At 44.1% G+C, this 23,094-nt stretch overlaps 1 protein-coding gene across 1 annotated transcript; it reads right to left on the bottom strand.

The window, feature by feature from the left end:
* Positions 1–5,100: 5,100 nt before the first annotated feature.
* PNPLA1 (patatin like domain 1, omega-hydroxyceramide transacylase) lies at positions 5,101–21,603 on the bottom strand. Its single transcript, XM_083745222.1, has 8 exons — positions 21,060–21,603; positions 17,127–17,359; positions 16,262–16,327; positions 9,835–10,044; positions 9,311–9,371; positions 7,882–8,118; positions 7,383–7,503; positions 5,101–6,689 (listed from the first exon to the last, which is right to left on the bottom strand). The coding sequence occupies exons 1-8, from the start codon at positions 21,259–21,261 to the stop codon at positions 6,629–6,631; spliced, it is 1,191 nt and encodes a 396-aa protein (XP_083601348.1). The 5' UTR covers positions 21,262–21,603; the 3' UTR covers positions 5,101–6,628.
* Between the last annotated feature and the right edge of the window lie 1,491 nt (positions 21,604–23,094).

The raw sequence follows: 23,094 nt of genomic DNA, 5'->3' as shown, positions 1-23,094 counted from the left end.
CCAGTGGGAAGATTAGCAGAGGAGCGCAGCAGCCAATATCTCTTGCATGCTCATATACATTTGTGCTAAGCAAAACAACATGCAAAGCGGCACTCTAGCTCAAATGATCGGTCTCACAGGTGGGGAACCTCCAGCTCATGGGCCAAGCCTGGCCCACCAAGCGGTCCAATCTAAATTGTTTTAAACTGTTTTCAACATTGTGTTTTAGTTGTTTTAACCTCACTTGGGACTTTAAGGTGAAGGGTGGGTAATAAATTGTAGTAGTAGTAAATAATAATAATAATAATAATAATAATAATAATAATAATAATACCTGTGATACCATTTTCCCCAAACCATGCCAGCCTTTCAATCAGCTGACATCTGTGGGTGATGTCAGCTGGTGGGTGGGGGTAGAGTTCAATTCTGCTGGTGAAGCAGCCCACCACAGAGAGCAAGACTGAACCCTCTGCTGATCAGTCCAATCCTGCCAGGACTCCTCACTTACTAGTCCCCTTATGTCACAAATATGTCAGATGGTGGGCAGGTGGATAGTCCCACCCACCTATCAAAGATGGCCATGAGGTGTGGAGAGATAAAGTTCTGGCCCACCAGACCAAAACATTCCCCCACCTTGCTCTTTATGATCTTTCATGCAGAGAACTGTCATCGCTTCATTTGCTCTTGGGCAGGCCTGGATCTTGATGGTAGCCTGTATGTTGTCTGTCCTTGCCTGTGATCTTTTTCCAGATATTCCCTGGTTCTGGGATTCCCCGCCCCCTCTTCCTTGCAAAGTCTAAGGGGAAGTGGCATACTTGGCCCCTCTGCCAGCAGATCTTGGAACAGAACCAGGAAGCCATGCTTTCTCTCACAGGGGTGCCTGAAGTAACCACACTGTACCGCACAGTGGTATGTGTTGTTGGGATCCATTTCGACATTGCTGAACTGACCATGTGGGCAGCTTCCCAGCCAAGAGCTGCCTGCCCTCTGCCACACAGTCCTAAGAAGAAGGGAAGGGCTTCAGGCATCTTGAGAAGCTGCCAACTGCGTGAGGGACAGGATGGAAGAAACTGCAGCTGTTCCGTTCTGTCAGTCTTCGATGTGATAGGAGGCCAAAGCTCTATTGTATAGGGATCAAACTAATGTTAAAAAAAAAACACTCCAGACTTTTCTTATGTGAATTCATGTTGCGGAATAGCTATCCTGCAGAACATGACGCTGGATCCTGCCCTTTGGACACCTTGCATTTTATACTAGCAGTAGGCATGGCTATCTCACTGGAACTTGTTTTCTAGGGAACTGGGAGCAGGATTGTGTTTTTAGGACTGGTGTCGATTTGAAGCACACCTCACTGCCACTGGACCTGCACTGTAAAATCTACAAGCTCATAATTTGAAGAAAATGAAGACTTTCTCCAATGTATAGAACTGATACGAGTCAAAGGGGACCAAATGGCTCTTCAAATTCTTCCACAAGACCGGAGCGCCCAGTTGAAATCTCCCCACAAATAAAGGCATCCAATCCAGACCACAATGTGCCACAAGAAAAGAGAGGGAACATAGAACACTGCCAGCAGAGAACGTGCCCTCAAATGACTCAATCTTCAGAAGCGGTGGGGTATTTCTGGTGCCTTCCCCAGGGCCATTTTCCATCTGGAGAGGTTTGTGGTTTTGCTGCTTTCTCCTTTACTGTATGATTGAATAATACTGCAAATCCATTAGAGGGCCCTCCATTTTTTGAGAAATAATGCAGAAAATGCAGACCACGTTTCGCTGAGAGTATGGGCAAGTGGGCATTAACAATGGCACAGTTCTTGTAAGAGGTTAAACTAATAGGAGGGAGGAATGATCTTTCAACCAACCTTTGCCAAACTGGTGCCCTCCAGATATTCTGGACTAAAACTCCCATCAGCCCCAGCAAGCTATGGCAGGATTAATTTTGGGGTGGGGTGAAGGACGGAAAATTTAAACCATAGTCTCTGGAGACATCTGCTGGATTAATGGAACATAGCAATTGTCAGAATAAATTGAGGTGGTGATGATGACCTAAGATTTTTAAAATGTAAATAATAATAATAATTTAGGCCTATAGTATGTTCCCACTCCTTACTTACCTTACTGTAATGTTACCAATATTTAAAATGAAATTGAAACCTGTGTTCTGGTGAACATTGACCATCAACCGCCAATACTGTATTATATTGCTGAGCATACAGCAAGATGCCAGAGGCACAAAATTAAATTTCACTTACCGTACTAAAATATCTTCAGTAACCCTGCTGGTGCTCACTAGTTTGATGCCAAACATGATATAATTGCTGTTTGTGGTGGTTTAGGGCCAAATTAGACATTTTGAGGGAAACAATTAAGTTTATGAACTCATTATTTCCTCATAACATGAATACATTACAGGAGCATTTATGGAGCATTTATGGAGAGCAATTGGCAATTTTGGATCCAAATTGGGTACAAAATGGCCTGTTTTCCCAAGCAAAATACCCCCCTTTCAATACCTTTGTTCTCTTTCCTCTTAACAGATTTTGCAATCTCCTCTGTACAGAAAAATAATAACCTTGAATCTGGAGTCTAAATCACAAACACACATGCAGGAAGCAGATTCATTTCACATTTGCCGGCCTTTCCGGATTTCCCCCATATCATCAAAGTACAAATTTTAAGGTGTGATGTGAAATGACACTTGGAAAATGAGAACACCATATGGATACCCCTACTTTAATAGGGGTACAGGCAGGTTCCAATGCACATTAAGCTCCCGTGTGGACAAGCCCGTAGCATCATGCTTTGTGTGACACATGCCCTCTCCCCCATAATGGAACATTTTCTCAACTGACTTATTATTTCATTAGGAATTTAGGTTTTACAAGCTGGTTCCAGATGGGAGTTTATGATGAAATTGGCGCTGCTCATGCATACAATGGTGTGGATTTTTCCCAAGCACCCTCATGACATTATCAAAATTCCAGACTGCATTTTTGAAAATTTAATCTGGATGCCCCCTTACTGTGAAAAATCAGTTAAGCAAAAAAAACTATCTGCTCTGTGTCTACCATCACCACTGGGCTTTACTGTGAATGTGAGGCTGCCTTGAGTCCAGCATTTCCGGGCACTGTTCACATGATGTTGCCCTCAACCAAACCCACCCACCTTTTTTGTAGAGTTTATTTGAATTTCCCTTTCCTGGGAAACACCGAAAGGAAAGCAAAATCCAGACCTAATCCACCATTGCTTGGCTGCTGCTGTTTGATTTCTCTTTAGTTAAGGCGATACCAGAAAGATCTATGTGACCTGTGGGAAGTGGGGGTGAGATGCAGAATTTGTGCTTGCTCCCTTGTTTGGAGAGCGAAAGGAAAAGGAGAATGTTCTTTCTTAAACCTGCTCACACCAAGCATGTTTTGAAGAACAGGTTAGGCTCTGTTGCATCATTAGCTCCTGATATGTGCTGGTACTAGCTTTATCATGGTTCATAAAGCTTAAGTCCCATTTGAATGCAGCGTATCATTAGCATGCATAAATCTGTTACCTAACCATACCATACTTGCAAGGTTGTAAATCCCTTGAGTCATATGATGAGTATATTCTGCATAAATTCTCTGCAAGTTGGGGTCAGACCTATGTCCATCCAGTTCAGTGTTGTCTGCACATACTGGCAGCACTCCCTATCAGTCCTATCTGCAGATGCCACTGTGGGTGGAACCCGAGACTTTCTGCATGCAAAGCAAGTGGTCTAACCACTGAGCAACAGGGCCAATCCCATTGAGTTAGAGCCCTTATGCCTGGTCAGGCTGTTGGGAACCTAGGCTGGGGTTGTCTCTGTGGCGTTCGTACAGAGCACCCGGTCGTTTCACAGACTATTGACCTGTACACCACTGCTTTATTCTTCCACTGCTACCAACCAGGTTTCTTTGGCTGAAATACTGAGTCTCAGTCAGGTTGTAAAGTCAACAATGAAGATTGAAGTTTATTGATGTACAAACAAGTTTTAAATATGTTTAGAACGGTTTCTCAAATGCGAGCCCTTAACTAGATATGGCACTATCTCACAATGTCACACTCTTCTCTCTCAGTTCTATCCCTGTCTCCCACTCTTAACTGTCACAACCGCTATATTCATCTTTTACTCGCTCTGTCTGACTCTGACTCCCCTATCTCCCAATGGTAAAAACCCTGGGCTGAGCCTCAAAACCAGGTAGGCTCTGCCTCTGAGCTTTCTCATTGGTCAGTCTACATTAACCATTCCCATCCCCCTGTACAAACATAATCACAAGGAATGGGCAAACGCCACATCCTCCTTCAGAGTTACATATCTGACAACGGATGGAGATGTAGAGGTGGGTCTTTCTTTCCAAGCCCCTCCAACTGTGATGCTTTCTGAACCAGAGAGAGATTGGATCTGGATATCACTGCAGGCAAGGCCCGTGTGCTGGGCTGCTGGGCTCTAGCAGTCTGGAAGATGCTGCCATGTCAAGCCGGACTACAGCTCAGCGGCCGAAGATGTGTTATGGAAGGAGAAGGTTCCAGGTGGTGCTGGAGTGAAGTGGCCTCTGGGATGGGATACTTGCAGGCCTCCAGATGTTGCCGGACTACTGGTCCCATCATCCCTGGCCACTGGTCCTTGTGACTGGGGCTGATGGAAGTTGTAGTCCAACAGCATCTAGAGGCCACCATGTTGGTTACGCCTGCAGGATGAAACCGTTGGCAGCTTTATTCCAGGGGCAGCACACCCACTGCAAAAATTCAAAATATAAGGACAGTGTTGTAGGGACTGCCACTGTGGTAGCATTGTTTGGGATCCCACCCCACAAGTCTGAGACCTTGGGCAGATACAGGTGATTACCAACAAATTTGGAGGAAGAGGAGTTTGAGCCACATGTGGATACCAGTTGCAGAGGGCGCCCTGTTTATGGTTCTCCACCAGAACAGCCCATTACAGTCTGCCACTAGACCAGGTTGAATGTACTGCAAAACCATCTGGCGTCTTGCAGTCTTGAAATTACTACACCCAAAATGCACTGCCATTTTTACGCTTTCCGGAATAGCCCAGCTATTGTGAAACTGGGTAGCACAGCAGCTGGTTCCTCAAAGAAGTTGCAAGAGAAACATCTGAGATAACAGGAACATTTTAATGAATATTTACAACACATGTGGGCAATAGACCAAGGTCTTGTCCATCACGTTTACATTCTATGTCACTACTGCATGAGTTACTATAGCACAGATTGTAGTTTAAAGCAGCCTCCCCCAACCTGGTGCAATAACAACCTTGAAAAATATAGAGTTTGGGGTTCCCCCCTCCCCTTTGTTTTCTCTTCTGCACAGGTTCTGTTTCTCTTTCTCCTTTTTGTTTCTGTCTCACCATGTTTGGTACACGCATACCATATTTTTCGCTCCATAAGATGCACCTGACCATAAGACACACCTAGTTTTTAGAGGAAATCAAGAAAAAAAATATTCTGAATGAAATAGTGGATGTATGATTTTTGTGGTTCATGCTGTGGCCCACAGACATGTGATCTGACGGTGAGTTTGGGGTAGCCCAATGCAAAAATCCTGAGAATCCATGTGGATCTGTGCTTTGTAACCACGTTTTTGCGCCATTGTAGCCTCACAAAACAGTGGGTGTGTGGTTTTTTTGATGCAGGCTGTAGCCATGGACATGCTATGTGATCTGATGGTGAACCTGGGGTGACCCAATGCAAAAATCCTGAGGATCCATGGGCTTTTACCTCCGCCCTCCCAGGCAGCCTCCTTTATCGCTAACGTCCCTATCTCCCTCCCAATCGCTTACTGATCAGCTGCTTCCTTTCAACACTCCCTTCCCTCTTGTTTTCCTCAGCTGGAGCAGTTTTTTTTGCTCCTTCTTTTCTTCTAATTTCTCTCCTCGTTGCTTTAATCTTCTAGTCTCCTCTCTTTGCAAGTTCGCTATCTTTACCTCCCCCCTCCCAGGCAGCCTCCTTTATTGCTAGCGTCCCTTACCTCCCTCACGATCGCTTGCTGATCAGTGGCTTTGTTTCAACACCCACTTCCCTCTTTCAAAAAAAGAAGCACGATCTGCTTTTTGCCCCTGGGCAATTCGGCTCCAGGGACCACACATAAGACGCACAGACATTTCCCCTTACTTTTTAGGAAGAAAAAAAGTGTGTCTTATGGAGCGAAAAATACGGTAGTTATGTACTTTATGAACTTTCAATAAAGATGTTACATGCACACACACACAAAAAGATCTGGCCTGCAGACTCACTCAAGGTTTTATGGGTTATTCTAGCAGTTGCCTACAGAAATGAAAATATATATTTCTTTTTTTCTTCATAGCAGCACCTCAAATTTGAATGATTTAGAACCAATACAACATGGAGGGGGGGTGGCCTGTCATTCTCTTGCCTCTGAGCCCATTCATTGCTGAGCTTTGTGATGTCATGGACTATTTTATGCAGTTTGTAAGAAATTGGGGAGGGGGAACCTATCACCCGCAGAATTTTGACAGGCAGCACACTTTCCATGCCTGAAGGCAAAAGAGCTGGATGCTCTCTGCAGCAGTTTCAGATCCTTTCTGCCTTCAGTGAATCGTCTTTCATGCTTTAGAGAGCAATATGCTTTGTTAATACTTTGTTCCGGTTGCATCTGACAAACCATCACTTAGACCTTTTGAACTGTCTTCCAAGCCAGCTGATCTCTTCCAAAACACGCCACAACCTTTAGAAGAAATGATACAGGATAAATCAAGAGAAAATTGGGAGCGAACACATTGCAAGCTTTGAGACTGGAGCCAGAGTCTGCTATGTATAATATAACATTTGAAAACACCCTTATTTGAGGTACACACCTGCATTTAGGATTCAAGACAAGATAAAAATGTGAAGTTCTAAAGACCAAAGATCAAGAAGTTCTGTACTCACTAAGGATTTCCATTCTCGGGGTCCTATACTAAAAGGCCTTGATCCCACCTATATCTATCAGTTTGGGCCAGACTACATTCTGCTTACAATGCAGGAGACAGGAACTCAATGACACATTTTAAACAGGAAAACCAATTTGGGAGAGGGTGACTGGGAAGTAGAGAAAGAGCAGGTGGGGAAAGGGTTAAGCGCACGCCTGACCCTCCCACCTCTTCTCCACACATAGATTGACATAGTTCTAAATCTTTTAAATTCCTTATAAAATTGCAGTCAAATATAAACAATTAAGAACCACCATTTCCTCTAGCCAATCAGAGGCTGTCTGCTTGGTTGGGTTGGTTGGTTTTTTAAATAAACCATACAATTGACAAAGAAATACCTAAGTATATTTCTGATCCAATCAACACAAAAGTCACTCTTCTTGCTAAGTCATTGCTGAAACAATTAAAAATCAAACCCCATTCAAGAATCTCAACTAGGAAATCCTTACCTTTTACAGAAAGACCATGCCACTCTTGTAGAAGGTTTAATGGATGTAATTTGTTGCAATATGAATCTTGTTACCATACTTAGCAATCCGGGTGTTTTTTGCATTTGTAAGATAGCTGAATCTATATCCAACGGCGTATGAAAATAATAATAGTAATGGAATTAATGATTTATGAAAAAGAAAAATCAGATTACACACACAAATCTCCACAATATCTTTCCCTAGCAGCAGCTATTAAATGACTGGGAAATCCAATTACCCAAGTAAGGGGGACATGGCAGAAATATATATAACGATACATTGTGTGAAGACAGTGTATAGCATAATACTAGGACCTGGTGGTACAGTATGTTCAATCTGTACTCTTTTATTTTGGTTTGAAAGAGTTTTACTTGTTTTGATGACTATGTAAATTGTTTTACTTGCTTTTACAATCTGTACTATTGCAGTCTGCATTTATACACTCTGTACTATTGCAGTCTGCATCTGGGTTTCTCACCTTTCTGACATTGCAGAGACAGTTGTGGCAATAGTCTGCTGCCTGCTCTATGGACTGTACCATTCTTACAATTAGAGGGCTTCGAGAAGTCTTTAGGAACTGTCCTGATAGGCGTGCTGAGGACGTCCTTCCTTGGTTGTTGGCAGGAAGCCGCTTGACCAGCATGGAACAACTCTTTTTTACTGAAGACACCAAGAAATTCAACTGTTTTGGCATGAGAGCAGATTTCAAAAATATCTGACAAGAAATAATAAAATAAACAATCAAATACCTAACATGAAATAATCAAATATGCAAAGTAATACAAATGGCATTTTTAAGAACAGAAAAATATCTAAGGGGTTTATAAGCTTTATTGGCTATGCCCTTCCCACAAACCAAGTAAAAGTAAGAGCATATTGCTTATGAGACCAACTCTTCTTAAAATGCTAGAAGCAAACTCCAGAGTTACATAGAACTCTTATCCAGATGTAAGTCTTCAAACGGAGGGGGAAATAGATGTTGCATAATGAGCAAAATCTGCTGGTTTTGGGGTGGGTTGGGGTGTGCAGAGTTGGTTGGCTGAGATTCTAAGGCACAGATAGTTACTCATAGGTGGCTATTTTGCCTCAATCAAGTCCAGTTTGGCCATTCTCATGTAAATGTTACTTCCATTGACAAAGGAGCTTCCAGACAGGCATTTATTTGCTTGCTACTGGTGTAAGCAAGGGGTGTTTGTTTGTTTGTTTGTTTGTTTGTTTGTTTGTTTGTTTGTTTTTGTAGCATCTGCTTGATAAAAATGCCAGCCTGGATGGATTCCCCCCCCAAAATTTAATTAGGATTTATGCAGAAAATTATTTCTTTCAAATGCGATATCTTTTTTTAAAAAAAAAACAAAAACCACCAAAACCCTCTCCAGCTAAGCAGCTGTCTGCTATAGCTGAACGACCTGTTTGCAATATTAAGCCCCCATCTGGAAGCACCCAAAGATAAGTGTTAGATGCTGTTAAGTCCATAATCGTCTTTCACACTGAAGAAAAAGTTACAGACCAGAATAAACAGACCAATCTCCTATGTACAGAAGAATAATACTCTTAAATCTGGAGTCTAAATCACACACCAGCTTCAATGTGGGTTTCTCCTAGGCCAAGTGAAGAAAGGGGGTTGGGTTTATGGACTCTGGACAGTGTACTCTTAATTCACTGTGCCTGTGAAAACAGAATAATGCTGTCTTCACATTACAGCTGTGATTGCGGTATAGAAATCTCTCCAGAAATATATAATGCTGTTTACTTGTGTTCAGAGGCACAACTTTGGGCCAAAGATTGGGGGGGCAGTGATGCAGCACATGCGTAATGTCGTGTCTGTGACATCACACACACGTCATCAGGAGGAGAGGCGCATTGTCAGGAGGAGTCATGTGACATTTTATGAGCCATGTAGCACTTACTGTTTCTGTGCAAGAAGAGAATGGCATCCAGATATCCTTGTGAATAAAAGTCATTCAAAACCTAGGAAAAGGCATGCAATGCGTCAAAATAATCTTGGACAATTGGACTGTTCCAGTTGTCAGTGGTGTAAGAGAATACTGATGTTAAATGTAAGCACTAAATTTATTTAAATTATATTTAAATGTTAAGAAATCTTTATCGTATGTAAGTTGTATTCTTTGAACGTGCCTCTTGGGATGGTTAACAGTGCCCTTTTGAGTTCATTCCCCGCCAGTGAAAAACCTTTTTAAAAAGCAGTGCATCCAAATATGGCAATTAAATCAAAGTCTGGCAATTTGAACAGAGAACTTTTCAGACTGTATAAAATAAATGCTTGTACTCCAGTGAGCCTTTGCTGGCATCCCTTCTCCCTTTTGATGCTCTTCCCCACCCAATATTTGTAAGCCATTTCTTAATTCTACTCCCTCATCTTACTTGACAGACTGATCAACAACGTAATAACTAGACGATTGAGGAAACCTACCCGGCAGTTGGGTGGAAATATGGCATAGCTAATTCTGCACAAGTTCTCTATGGATATCTGAATGGTGCAGTTTGCAATATGAAAGCCATAGAACATTGCTGGGCAGTTCCGAGGGCAGATGTCAGTCTCTCCTGTAAAAGGAGACACGGTGATGGCCGTCTCCAAGTCGGAACAAGGCTGCAAGTTAGTGAAACCTCCATCAACGTACCGCTGCAAGAAAGCAACAGGGATGTTTCAAGATAATTGCGTTAAGCAAATGCAGCACAGCGGAAGCAGAACTAGTACTTTGAAAGGTTAGCAGAAAAAAAGCTGCATTCTAATACTGCTACTGTTGATTAAATTGCTTGGATCTCTAATAGCAAGTCACCATCGGACTCTTTCTTTTGCTGTGAAATATTTTTTGATGTTTTTGTTTTATTTTTTTAAAAAAATTGCTTGTGTTTTTACTTGAGTGGATAAAAATTGGTTTAAAATTTATATACCGCCTGATGGTTAAAAAAAAGAGAAAGCCTCAAAGCGGTTAACAAAACGATAAAAGAAGAAAATGAAGATAAATTTACTGTTGTGTATTGAGTCAAAGGATTTTATATCTGTATTATTATTGTCTGTATTGCATTAGGGTAAAGTAACTGCCTTTTGGTTCCAGAGGGTACAGCTACTATTGGTTCATTTAAGCTGCTGTATTTGGATCCTCTGTCTTATTGGTTGCCTCCAAAAGGCAGGACTGTGATTGCCTGATATTGTTCCCTCCAAAATGTATCCTTTCTAGCTTGTTCCCTGTCCCTATAAATGTAGCTCTCCCCTCCTCAAGTTTCAGTCTTGTTTGTTTTAATAAAGAAGTGTTACTAGAGAACTGTCTCCAGCATATTATGTCAAGAGAGCTGAAATCACAAACCCCACGTCACAACAACTGGCGACAAAGGTGGGATCCGGAATGCTGAGGAGCGGTTAACGCAGCCCTGCCTCAGAGTCCGGATTGTAGCTAAAACAAGACTCACTGGCCAGCTGAGAAGACGACCCTGCCCACAGGACAATGGAGAGTCCAAGGGTATTGGAGCCCTTCCAGCCATCAGAGCCCCACACGTGGGAAGACTACGTCGAACGCTTTGAGTTCTTCGCGGAGGCTCAAGGGATCACTGATGCCAGCAAAAGAAGGGCCACATTCCTGAGCTACTGTGGGCCTGAGATCTTCACGCTGGCCAAGGCATTGCTTGCTCCAGCGAAGCTAAGTGAGACATCTCTCAAAGATATTCTTGCCTGCCTAACAAGCCATTTGGCGCCTACTGAGACCAAGATGGCCCGGCGGATGGAGTTTCATAAGAGGCAGCAGCATGCTGGGGAGTCTGTATCTGCATTTCTAGCTGAACTGCGGAAGCTCGCTCAGCACTGTGACTTCCAAGATCTGGAAGAGACTCTCCTGGATCGTTTTATCGGTGGTCTGAGCAGCAAGAAAGCCAGAAGACGCATCGTGGCTAAAGAAGAGGTTACCCTTGCTTCAGCCTTGAAGGAGGCCACCGCCACGGAGAATTATGAAAGAGAGGAGCTTGATGCCAGTCGCAGGGCCCCTAAGCCACAGATAGAAGTTGCGCATGCCATGGACGAGCTAGAGGCTACTTCGAGCCAGAGCCCAGTCCGTGGGGTCGAGTCAGTGCGTCAGGCCTGCACAGTGCACAAAGATCACCGAGGCAGGTGCCCTGGTTGTGGCGGAAACCATGAGTGGAAGAGTTGTCGTTTCCGAGATGCTATGTGCTGGACATGCTGGAAGACAGGTCACATCGCCAGGGTCTGTAGATCAGCGGCGTCGGGAGCGACAGGAGCACCTAGACTGGAGCATCGCAGACCGCCCACAGCAACCCACGTTCTACAGGACTGCCACTACGTAACGGAGATCAACGGGAGGGTCGTGCAGTTTCCAGCGCAAGGCAAGGCACACGTCAAGGTGAAGATTGAGGGTCAGCTGTGCGACATGGAGGTGGACTCCGGATCTGGATTCACTATCGTGTCGGACCAGACCGCGAGGACATTCTTCCCCAGGGGTAAGTTGCCCCCTCTGGAGCCCTTCCCGGCAACTTTGCAGTCATACTCAGCGGGCCGCATCCATGTCATGGGAATGTGTGCCGTGAGAGTACAGTTCCGGAACAAACAGGCGGTACTCAAACTGGTGATTGCGAAGGGCAGTCGCCCCAGTCTCCTGGGCACTGACTGGTTCCCCGCCCTGGGACTGAGTATATCAGGGCTTAATTCAATCCAAACCTGCCCTGAGATGAGCGAGGCATTATGCAAATAATTTGCTGGTCTCTTTAATGGAAAACTGGGTTGTTATAAAGGGCCCCCAGTTGACTTCGAATTGGACCCTGGGGTGGCCCCAATCCGACTCAAACCAAGGCGAGTGCCATTTGCACTGCAACCCAAGATCGAAGCAGAGCTGGATAAATTGGTCAAGCAGGGAGTTCTCTCACCAGTGGACTCCGCTAAGTGGGAGACTCCAATCGTCACGCCCCTTAAAGCAAATGGGGAAGTCAGGATCTGTGCTGATTACAAATGTACTATCAATAAGGCACTCAGGGGAAACTCATACCCCATTCCAGTCATATCACATCTGTTGGCTAAAATGGCTGGGGGCAAGGTGTTCGCAAAAATTGACCTGGCACAAGCTTACCAACAGCTGCCAGTAACCCCACAATCAGCGGAAGCACAGACTATTGTCACACATAAAGGGGCGTTTAGAGTTAACAGATTACAATTTGGAGTTTGTGTGGCCCCAGGGATTTTTCAAGGGCTCATGGAACGCCTGTTAAGAGGTCTGCCAGGGGTCTTGCCATTTTTTGATGACGTTTTGATTGCTGGAAAAGACCCACAGGAACTGGCTGCGCGTGTCCGTGCAGTGTTGCTCAAGTTCAAGGAGGTGGGGTTGCAACTAAAAAAGGAAAAATGCAGTTTTGGGGTGCCAACTGTGGACTTCTTGGGGTTTAAAATTGATGCATCAGGCATCCACCCCACAGATGCTAAGGTTAAGGCCATCATCGAGGCACCACGACCACAGAACAAGACGGAGTTGCAGTCATTCCTGGGACTTATTAACTTTTATCATTCGTTCTTACCCCAGAAAGCTTCGGTAGCTGAACCATTACATAGACTGTTGCAGAAAAAGAATGTGTGGCGATGGGGGCAGCAGCAGCAGAAGGCTTTTGACTCCTTGCGAGGAATGCTGAGTAGCAGGAGCGTCCTTGCTCATTATGATGAGTCGAAGCCGCTGGTCCTGGCATGTGATGCCTCTCAATACGGTCTGGGGGCGGCGCTGAGTCATAGGGAACCGGAGGGGTCGGAAAAGCCCATCTCTTTCTATTCCCGTACGTTGTCGGCCACGGAGCGCAACTATGCTCAAATTGACAAAGAGGCACTTGCAATTGTGGCAGGAATCAAAAAGTTCCATGATTATGTGTACGGTCGCCATTTCTCCATTGAAACGGACCACAAACCACTGTTAGGGTTGTTCAACCCGAACAAACAAACGCCACAAATTCTCTCCCCCAGAATGTTGCGTTGGTCTATATTCCTGAACGGGTTCCAGTACACCTTGACCCATGTGCCGGGGAAGCGGTTGTGCCACGCTGATGCGCTGAGTCGATTGCCCCTTCCTGGCGGGAGCAATGAGGATCCTGCTCCAGCGGAGCACATAATGATGCTGGAAACACTTCCGGGGGCTCCTGTAACGGCTACTGATATAGCTGAGAAAACGAGGAAAGATGCTGTTCTCTCCCGTGTGCTCACTTGGGTGGGGAGGGGGTGGCCAGGTGGTCCGCATGACGACAAATTCAGGCCTTATGCGACAAGGCAGCACGAGTTGTCCATGCATAAGGGTTGTCTCCTGTGGGGAGATAGGGTGATCATCCCAGCACCACTGAGAAACAGGGTTCTTGAGACGCTTCACATGGGACACCCGGGAATGGTCAGGATGAAGTCGCTAGCCCGATGTTATGTGTGGTGGCCTGGAATGGACCAGAACATAGAACAATGGGTACGAACATGCAAGGCATGCCAAGAGGTGCGGCCAGAAGTGGCCAGAGCACCAGTTCACTGGTGGGAGCAGTCCAGATCTCCCTGGAGCCGGCTGCACTTAGATTTTGCTGGGCCATTCCAGGGGAAGGTCTTTTTGGTTATCGTCGATGCATATTCCAAATGGTTAGAAGTGGCGATGGTCCCTAGCATGGCATCAGCTGCCGTAATCAAGGTATTGAGGCAGCTGTTTGCAACCCATGGGTTACCTGAGACCATTGTATCAGATAATGGGGCAGCTTTTGTATCCCAAGAATTCAGGGCATTCTTGGCTGATAACTTCATAAGAGGGGTCACATCCGCGCCCTTTCACCCATCCTCCAATGGGCAGGCGGAGCGCATGGTAAGAACAGCCAAAGAATCCATTGCGCGCTTAATGGAGGGTGACTGGTCAGCTCGCATCGCGCGGATGTTATTTTTGCAGCATGCGACGCCGTGTACTGCGACGGGCAAGTCGCCAGCTGAGCTGCTCTTGGGTAGAAGACTGGTAATGGTGCTGGATTATGTCCACCCGGATAAAATGCCAAACCGTAATTCAAGAGCAACCCCCCAAGCTGAGACTGACACAACAAGGTATCTCGCCCCTGAATATCTGGTCTGGGTGAGGAACTATTCACGAGGTTCGCGGTGGGTGGCTGGTGTGGTCACCCGGACTAGTGGACCTGTGTCCTATTATGTGACCTTGGAAAATGGGCAAGTTTGGAAGAGACATATAGATCAGCTGAGGCGTCGGGCGCTCAGCAGAGAGGAGTCTGATAATTCATCCCTGGCTAATGACGCAGAGCTGCAAGACCAGGGTGAAAATGGCCCAGAGGTGCAGTCACCAGGGGCCTCAGCAAATGAACCAGGGTCTGCTGGTCCTCAGGATGACGAGGTACAGGTAGGGGACCCTGAGATGTCTGGGACTCCATCTGTTCCTGACGAAACCCCTATAGCAGCCCCCCTACCACAGGTGACACCCAATCCAGAACCGGCAACACCTGTTGTCAGGAGATCAAGTAGAAGTTGTAGGACCCCACAGTACCTGAGAGATTACGTCTGCTGTGCTCACTAGGGGGGGAGGGGTGTTGTGTATTGAGTCAAAGGATTTTGTATCTGTATTATTATTGTCTGTATTGCATTAGGGTAAAGTAACTGCCTTTTGGTTCCAGAGGGTACAGCTACTATTGGTTCATTTAAGCTGCTGTATTTGGATCCTCTGTCTTATTGGTTGCCTCCAAAAGGCAGGACTGTGGTTGCCTGAGATTGTTCCCTCCAAAATGTATCCTTTCTAGCTTGTTCCCTGTCCCTATAAATGTAGCTCTCCCCTCCTCAAGTTTCAGTCTTGTTTGCTTTAATAAAGAAGTGTTACTAGAGAACTGTCTCCAGCATATTATGTCAAGAGAGCTGAAATCACAAACCCCACGTCACAACATTTACAGCATTAGTTTAAAGCGTGCAAAAAGTTAGAATAATAAAACAAGTTAAAATTCACATCCACTTTCTAAGCTCCTTGTATAAACTTATTGTAACTGAAAGGCAATTGCTATTTATAGAATTCATGTATTTGTGGTATCCCTGAAGGCGAGGCTTTATCTTTTTTTCTTTTCTTTTGGTAAAAAGTTAGGTACTGGCTGGAACTCACACCTTGCTGTGGGTTCCAGCACAAAATGGCTGCCATTACAACACAGAAGAAAAAAAGTAATGGTGCTTCATAACAGAGAGCACTGCTGGAAGCACTGCTGGAAGGTCCACCTAGTTCTCAGTCAGTGAAGCTTCATGGTACAGTGGTACCTCGGGTTAAGTACTTAATTAGTTCCGGAGGTCCATTCTTAACCTGAAACTGTTCTTAACCTGAAGCACCACTTTGGCTAATGGGGCCTCCCGCTGCCGCTGCGCCGCCAGAGCCCGATTTCCGTTCTCATCCTGAAGCAAAGTTCTTAACCTGAAGCACTATTTCTGGGTTAGCGGAGTCTGTAACCTGAAGCGTATGTAAGCTGAAGCGTATTTAACCTAAGGTACCACTGTTAGTATTGCAAAACATAGCTTGCATACATAGCTTGCATACATTGCAAAACATAGCTTGCAGGACATTCCACTGTTAGTATTGCAAACATAGCTGGCATACTCTCCAACGCCCAGGGGATCCAAATTGGGGCACTCGTTTTTTTGGTCCCGAGCTCTCGCAGGAGCCAGCTAACTCACGCCAGAGCACTGGGACCAAAAAAAAGGGGACATTCTGGGATCTAATCAGAAGCCAGGATGGCTCCTGTACTTCTAGGATGTTCTGCTTACATCAGGACGGTTGAGCACTATAAGTTTGTGAGTGTATTAGACAGCATGAAAAGACAGAATAACCAGCCTTCTCTAGGATGGTGCTAAATAAACTCACCACACCTCGGAAGGAGGGAGGGATGAAGCCAGCATAGATTGGGATAAAGCAACTGCAAACCAATGCCTGTGGGAAGAGAAAGAATATCTGTGTGTTGTGGATGCATTAGATCAGGGGTGTCAAACTCAAATTCATCGGGGGCCGCATCAGCAGTTTGGTCACCCTCAAAAGGCCGGTTGTATCTATACTATACTATGTAAAGTGGAGGTTTCCTGTGTAGAACGGCCGGCGCCGCTAGAGGGCAGACGTTCTCTGGCTTGTAGGCTGCTGCGCATGCGCTGCAGAGGCGGCTTTCTTGTGTCAAAAAAAAAAAAGCAAGAATAAAAGGTGAAGGCTGGCGGCTGGCGGCGGCTACACGGGCCACATGACGAGGTCTGGCAGGCCGGATTCGGCCCATGGGCCTTGTGTTTGACACCCGTGCATTAGATGGATAGAAGCAATTCTATCATATTCTTCATTTAAAGGGACAAGCTGGTGAACTTTAGTGGCTAAGCCAGAAAGACCTTGAAATTCAAACCTTGATTCTGCTATGAACTCACAAAGTATTTTTATTATTACCTGCCCCTCACCCCATGGTCCCAGGGTGGATCACAATAATTAAAACACTTTAACAATTAAAGCACTTTATTCATTACAGGATATTTATTGAGGGTTACACCCCCCCCAATCAAGCAGTATATAAATTTCATGAAATTATTATTTTTTAAAATCCATGTTATTACCTTGATGTTAATTTAAGTATTATTTTAATCTTAATTTCATCCCATGGAAGAGGAACTGTGTAATTACCTGAAATTGCAGTGAAAAATACTATAAAGAGCTTTGAAAAACAAAAAAATAAAATAAAAAATGAACTTTTTGTCACCTGGATAAGCTCCTCTTTGGAACTGTACTCAGAAACCACAACATTTTGGCCATCTACCAGACGGGTGAGAGAAACATAAAGCCGCCCTGTGGCCATCTGGTGAGAGTTCTCTGGCAGAATTTGGTGCAGTCTTTTCTGCAGGATACGAACCACACTGCAACCAGGGGCAAGAGGGCCAATTATGGGTTTCCTGGTATCTTGTGCAGCCCTATAGAAAAACCTTTTTACATCATCTGGCAGAGGAGAAAAAACAAGCATTTATTAGAAAATGGCAGACAGGATTATTAGAATCACCTGTTATTAAATTATGCTCTCGGTTGTTTATAAGAATAGTTATCCCCACATTCCCTCCCATTCTTGCTATCTTGACAAATGCAGAGCTGGGACCAGGCATCTGCAGATATCACTTCCAGTTCTGCCCTTCTTCTGAACTGTTGAACTTAACACCATGATGGGGGAGATGGGTTGCAATTAGCTATGAAGTACTGACTGAAGCCTACATATGAAAATCCATGTTATTTAAAGCATGCTAAAACAATTAACAGGTAGCTGGAAGGGACAATTACTCATGCACATGCCACAAAAGCTAATTTGTCTTCTATGTGGGGAAATGAACAAAAATAATACAGAATTCATTCGCAAACCATTATAATGTTCCTTCATGTTCTCCCACAACCAGTATTCAGACATATACTGTCTCTGATACTGGAGGTAACATCTCTCTATGAGTTTGTGGATGCCTTGACTCCCCTAAATTGGTTTAATGGGTGTTGAAGTTTAATCAGTGCTTGGAGTATTAAGCAGTATCAAAAAACAGTTTTTCCATACGCAAGAAATTGCCTGGGAGAAGATGAGCCATTAGCAGGGAACAAAGACAGGGAGATGGACTGTTAGCAAAGCAAGACTGCCAGCAAATGAGGAGAGTTCATCCCTGAACTCTGAGATGGTGAACAGAGACAAAAGGAGAGGATTGGATTTAGGATTTGAGTGGGCTGTGACATCATCGAGGGGAAAAGGGGTCAGGCTGTGAACGCGGAAAGCTGAAGAGCAGGGGACTCGCAGTTGACTCTGAGGCTGCAGCAATGTAAAGCTGTGAGCCCCTCCGTCTTAGGCTCAGGTTGTATATATGCATAAATAAACCATATATCATAAAGACACAACAGTCTCAGCTGTGTCTCATTTCCCAATTGAAACACCAACCCTGATTAAGCGTCTGGAACCCCTGAAATCTCACACTGCAGTGGCGTGTAAGAATATATAGGCAACATGACCACTGGTAGCCTTAGCCTCCCTGAATTTGTCTAATCATAGGGTGGTGATCTGAAAACAGGCCTTTTCTGTTTTCCCCTGTGCTGTGGGATGCCCTTCCCTCTGCCATATGTGATGAAGCAACCATTAGTTGCCACAGACATCTCCTGATAACTTTCCCTGGCCCATAAGAATGGACCCTGTTTTACATGTTCAAATCCTCTGGATTTCCGTTTTATTTGTTTTTCTGTGCTTTTATATGGCTATTATACTGGTTTGAGGGTTTTTTGTTTTTATTTGAATAATATATTGTTTGGATCTGTGAGATACTTTTTGAACTTTTAAGGCAGTTTATAAATGCTTTTAGATAAGTAAATAAATAAAATAAAATAACGCTTTTATAAATCAACAATTGTAAATCATTAGCAAGACCATTGTTGCATCTGCCTGAGAGGGAAAATGCCACATGCAATGCAAATGTTTGTCTGGTAACTGGTAAAGGCATAGAGCAGAGCTTTCCCAACTTTTCAAGTTGGTGACACACTTTTTGAACATGCATCATTTCGCAACACAGTAATTCAGTTTTGCATCACTTTTTGACATGGTAATTCAGTTTTACTAGCAAACTGGAGATTAAACGAACCCTTTCCAGCCCCAGGAGGAGCTCAGGGAGCGTTCGTGCAACACACATTGCAGCCCACACACTGTGTCGCAACGCAGTTTGATATTGTTATCAATCAGCTTACATGCATAATCATAGGCGCTTCTGCATTTCTTTGCCGTAATAGCCGCTGAGATGACCAAACTAGTTCAGCTCGCATGCTATGTCTGGGAGTTGCTTTAGAAAGATGGAACATGTCGCCAGACAGATTAGATTGATCAAAAATACCTGTGTCCTAAGCATACTGGGATACCCAGGAATTAGAACAGTTAAAGATGTTTGAGTAGATATTAAGGGAGGGTGACTTAACGACTAATGCATAACAGTTCATGTAGGGTCGTGATTGGCTAAGCTTCAGTCACTGAAATACAGCTAGAAAAGCAAATTCTGAATTTTACGTTTGGGGAGACATTGACTTTCTTGTGGCCTGGAGTCAAAACTAAGACTGCCATCTGCACCATTCAAGCAGTAACATACCACTTGAAACTGTCATGACTTCCACCCAACAATTGTGGGAGCTGTAGTTTTTAATGGCTCTGAGAGTTGTTAGGAGATGTGAGAAATATGGCAAGGGAAGCTTTTCCTACGATGCTTAAAAACACCGGAATGGAGTGGGAGGTTGACAACCCTGCAAGCTGATCTACCACCTTCTAGTCCAAACACCTGTGTACAACTCATGGCTGGTGTCCCTTGATGAGTACAAGTATCCAGAAGGAAAAAATATGTGCCTTGCTGGGAGACCTGGGGCATTCTTGGCATGACAGCATAAGTCTGTCCCCGCCCCTTCCCTTGGCAATTCCTGTTGGGGTGGCAGCACGTTGTATAAACCGAAACATGGGAAGCAGCTGTTCATGTGGCAAGGACTGGATTTTATCTATGTTTCATGGGAACTAACAGACATAAATGTCCCTTTGATTCATTAAACAAGCAAAAGGGTAAACTCTGAGAAGCTAGGGGTGCTCATTAAAATATAGCAGTGTAACTAGGAGCCTTTTTAAACTGAAGAGTGGGTCGAAAATACTTTTAAAAAACTAAATGGACAGATGCCAATACTCTGGGTCCCTGGGTAAATATCAGACCCTCCAAGCGTCCCTACTTTCCAGGGAAAGTCCCAGATTTATAGAAGCTGCCGTGGTTTCTGATTTGATCCCAGAATGTCCTGCTTTTCCTTAGGATGTCCCTATTTTCATCGGAGAAATGTTGGAGGACATGGAGTTATGTGACACCCCCGAACCAAGGAGATAATGAATTATACAACCTTTGAAGACATCTGAAAGGAGCCCTGTATAGGGAAGGTTTTTAAATCTTTGATGTTTCATTATGTTTTTATTTATGTTGGAAGCTGCTAAGAGTGGCTGGGGCAACCCAGTCAGATGGACGGGGTACGTAACAAACAACCACAAAAACTTTTGTTATTGGATAGGACATCCCTATTTTTATCGGATAAATGTTGGAGGTTATAAAATATCTTATCACTGGTTTATCAAAGCAGCTTCCTTACCATAACGGCAACTGAGAGGAAACACACTAAGATCTGAAATTATGCCTGAGCACTCACAATTATAGCTTTTTAAAAAAGATTCTTAAGGTATTCAGATACATGCATGCCCCTGAGTAAGAGAACAATATTGCAAAGTTAAAAGCTCTAAGTCAAACAGTTGGACAGATAACCTGGTGCAAATTGATTACAAGATATTCTTCAGGGCTATCCAATCCCCCCGAGTAGGTGTTCAGAAATCTGCAGTCAGTTAAAGAACATGTTGGGATATCTGTCTAATAAATCATTCTATATCTATTAAAATTGGGTTTTTTCTTGTTGGATATATTTGCATGGGAATCTGAGGTATTATAGAACAGTGCACTCTCACAGCATTACCTCTGTATGCTACACTGAAAGAAGAAAGTTTGAGGACTCAACTTCTCCCCAAGTCGCACCCAATAAATTTTGCAGTGAATTACCTAGTTAACAGACACAAATGCATATAAGTACATCTAGAACAAGCCAAACCAATTCAAGTGCTTACCCAGATTAAGTTCACACACCACAGCTGCTGCTATGATTGAGCCAGATGATGCTCCATATATTTTTGGCGCAGACCTCAATATTCCAGGCGCTAGTTCCAAGAAGCCCCGGATCACACCTATTTCATAAACAGCAAGAAAACCACTAGCTCCAAAAGAAAAAGATAACGGGGCACCAGACATGCTTAAATCCACTTCAGCCATCTTCAGTAGAACATATCCAGAATTGCCAATCTCTTCTTATGCAAAGCTCCCTTTTTATCTAAACGTCATCAATGCAATCAGGAGAGAATGAGTCACAGGTCTCCCTGCTCAGTACTAGCCCTCATAAAGTGCATTTTTAAAAACTGCTTTTGTTTTGTATCCACAGCCATGTCTCAACTACTTTTCTGGCTAAAAATACCGTTGTGCAGCTATCAAAGTATGTCTGTCATCTTCTTTTCTGCATCAGACTGAAGCTCTTGTTTTTGGATAATAAATCCTGCATGTTCTAGTTGTTAGTCGTGCATCAAGTAGCCGGAGCTTGTCTTGCATTTCCTTTGCAGTCTCCACCCCACCCCACCCTCATTTTTTTCCTCTTGGGTCTTCTTCGAGAGTGTTTTTCTAAATTGGATTTTCTCACAATCTCTTCTTAGGAACAGCTCAACACTGAAGATGTAGAGCTTTGTGCAAGGAACTCAGACGCAGTAGCTGTTGCCCAATGGATTACACAGAAGGCAGGGCTAGGTTATCTTTGAAAACTTAGTAAATTAACTCTGCACTTTATAATCTTGGAATAATATTGTTATGAGTTTGGTGGGGGCTGGGATCGGCTGAACACCCTTCTAATTCCTGGATCAAGCAAGTGTTAAAATCGAAGCAAGGATTCAAATTACTGAAAGGCTATTATTGCTTTCATCTGTTTACTTGCCTGTATGCTAATTGAAAATTGGACAAAAACAGTGCCTCAGTCAGATTAACCTCATTGGGGCAATCCTGAGTTACCCGTAGTGCAAAGGAAAGGATGAACAGAAAGGTGAGGATCAATGTTTCTATTCAAATTGTCCAGTGGCTTATAGCGTCAAATAGGAAGCCTTTTCCCAGAATTTCCTACAGGTGAGCTGGAGTGTTTCCTTGGCTGCGGACTGTAAGGAGGATGTGGTGACAGTGAGGACATATACCCAAAACCCACAGCAAGCAGCTTTACTAACCCACAGCCCATCCCCTGCAGATGAACTGGAATACAGTGGTACCTTGGGTTACCGACGCTTCAGGTTACAGACTCCGCTAACCCAGAAATAGTACCTCGAGTTAAGAACTTTGCCTCAGGATGAGAACAGAAATCGTGCTTTGGCAGTGCAGTGGCAGCAGGAGGCCCCATTAGCTAAAGTGGTACCTCAGGTTAAGAACAGTTTCAGGTTAAGAATGGACCTCCAGAACAAATTAAGTCCTTAACCACTGTAGTTCCTTAGCTGAGATAACCAGAGTGGCAGGTTCAGTTACTGAAAATCCTCATTCCAAAGGAAGACTTTTTCACTACTATGCTTCTCAATTTAAAATCAATGGATTGTGATGCTGCTACTGGAAAAAATGCAGGGAGTCATTTATGATGAATTTCTGCTGCCCACTGGAACTAAGAGCTGCAGGGGATAAGGCAATGTCAGGAGCTTTTGCTGGATCTCAGCCCCTCTCACCACCAGATCCAACTCATTCAATGATTGGCTTAATTCATGATGTGACTTGGGCTTGGCATAGTACAAAACCGTGTAATGTTGCCTTAAAATTCTTCCATGGTATTACTTACATATACACAGGGTTGTTTTATGAAAAGATTATTTTTCTCAGAATTAAACTGTTTGTTCTAGAACTATGTGGTTTGGTTTAAAAACTGTGAAGCCCTGATACGTCTCTGCTAGTTTCTGTAATATTTCATAAATATTATATCAGGCTTGGGGTTGTGGGGTTGTATCCAACACAGTGTGAGTGAAGTTCCACTTATGCAGTGGGGCTTCCATTTCATCTCCCCTCTATGCATGCCCACAAAATCTGCTCCAGAGG

This window comes from Podarcis gaigeae, assembly GCF_964106915.1.
Source record: "Podarcis gaigeae genome assembly, chromosome: 6".
In the NCBI taxonomy this organism is placed as follows: domain Eukaryota; kingdom Metazoa; phylum Chordata; class Lepidosauria; order Squamata; family Lacertidae; genus Podarcis; species Podarcis gaigeae.
The sequence above is the reverse complement of the archived record's forward strand: the minus strand, read 5'-3'. Positions and strand labels throughout refer to the sequence as shown.

What these genes read in the sequence shown, in the direction of transcription:
- PNPLA1 (XM_083745222.1), bottom strand. Translation starts at nt 21,261, where the DNA reads ATGGCTGAAGTGGATTTAAGCATGTCTGGTGCCCCGTTATCTTTTTCT. An exon ending in CTCCCTCCTTCCGAGGTGTG is followed by an intron (nt 10,045 to 16,261) that starts GTGAGTTTATTT and finishes GCTTTCTTGCAG; the next exon opens with CGGTACGTTGATGGAGGTTT. An exon ending in TATTTCCACCCAACTGCCGG is followed by an intron (nt 9,372 to 9,834) that starts GTAGGTTTCCTC and finishes GCCTTTTCCTAG; the next exon opens with GTTTTGAATGACTTTTATTC.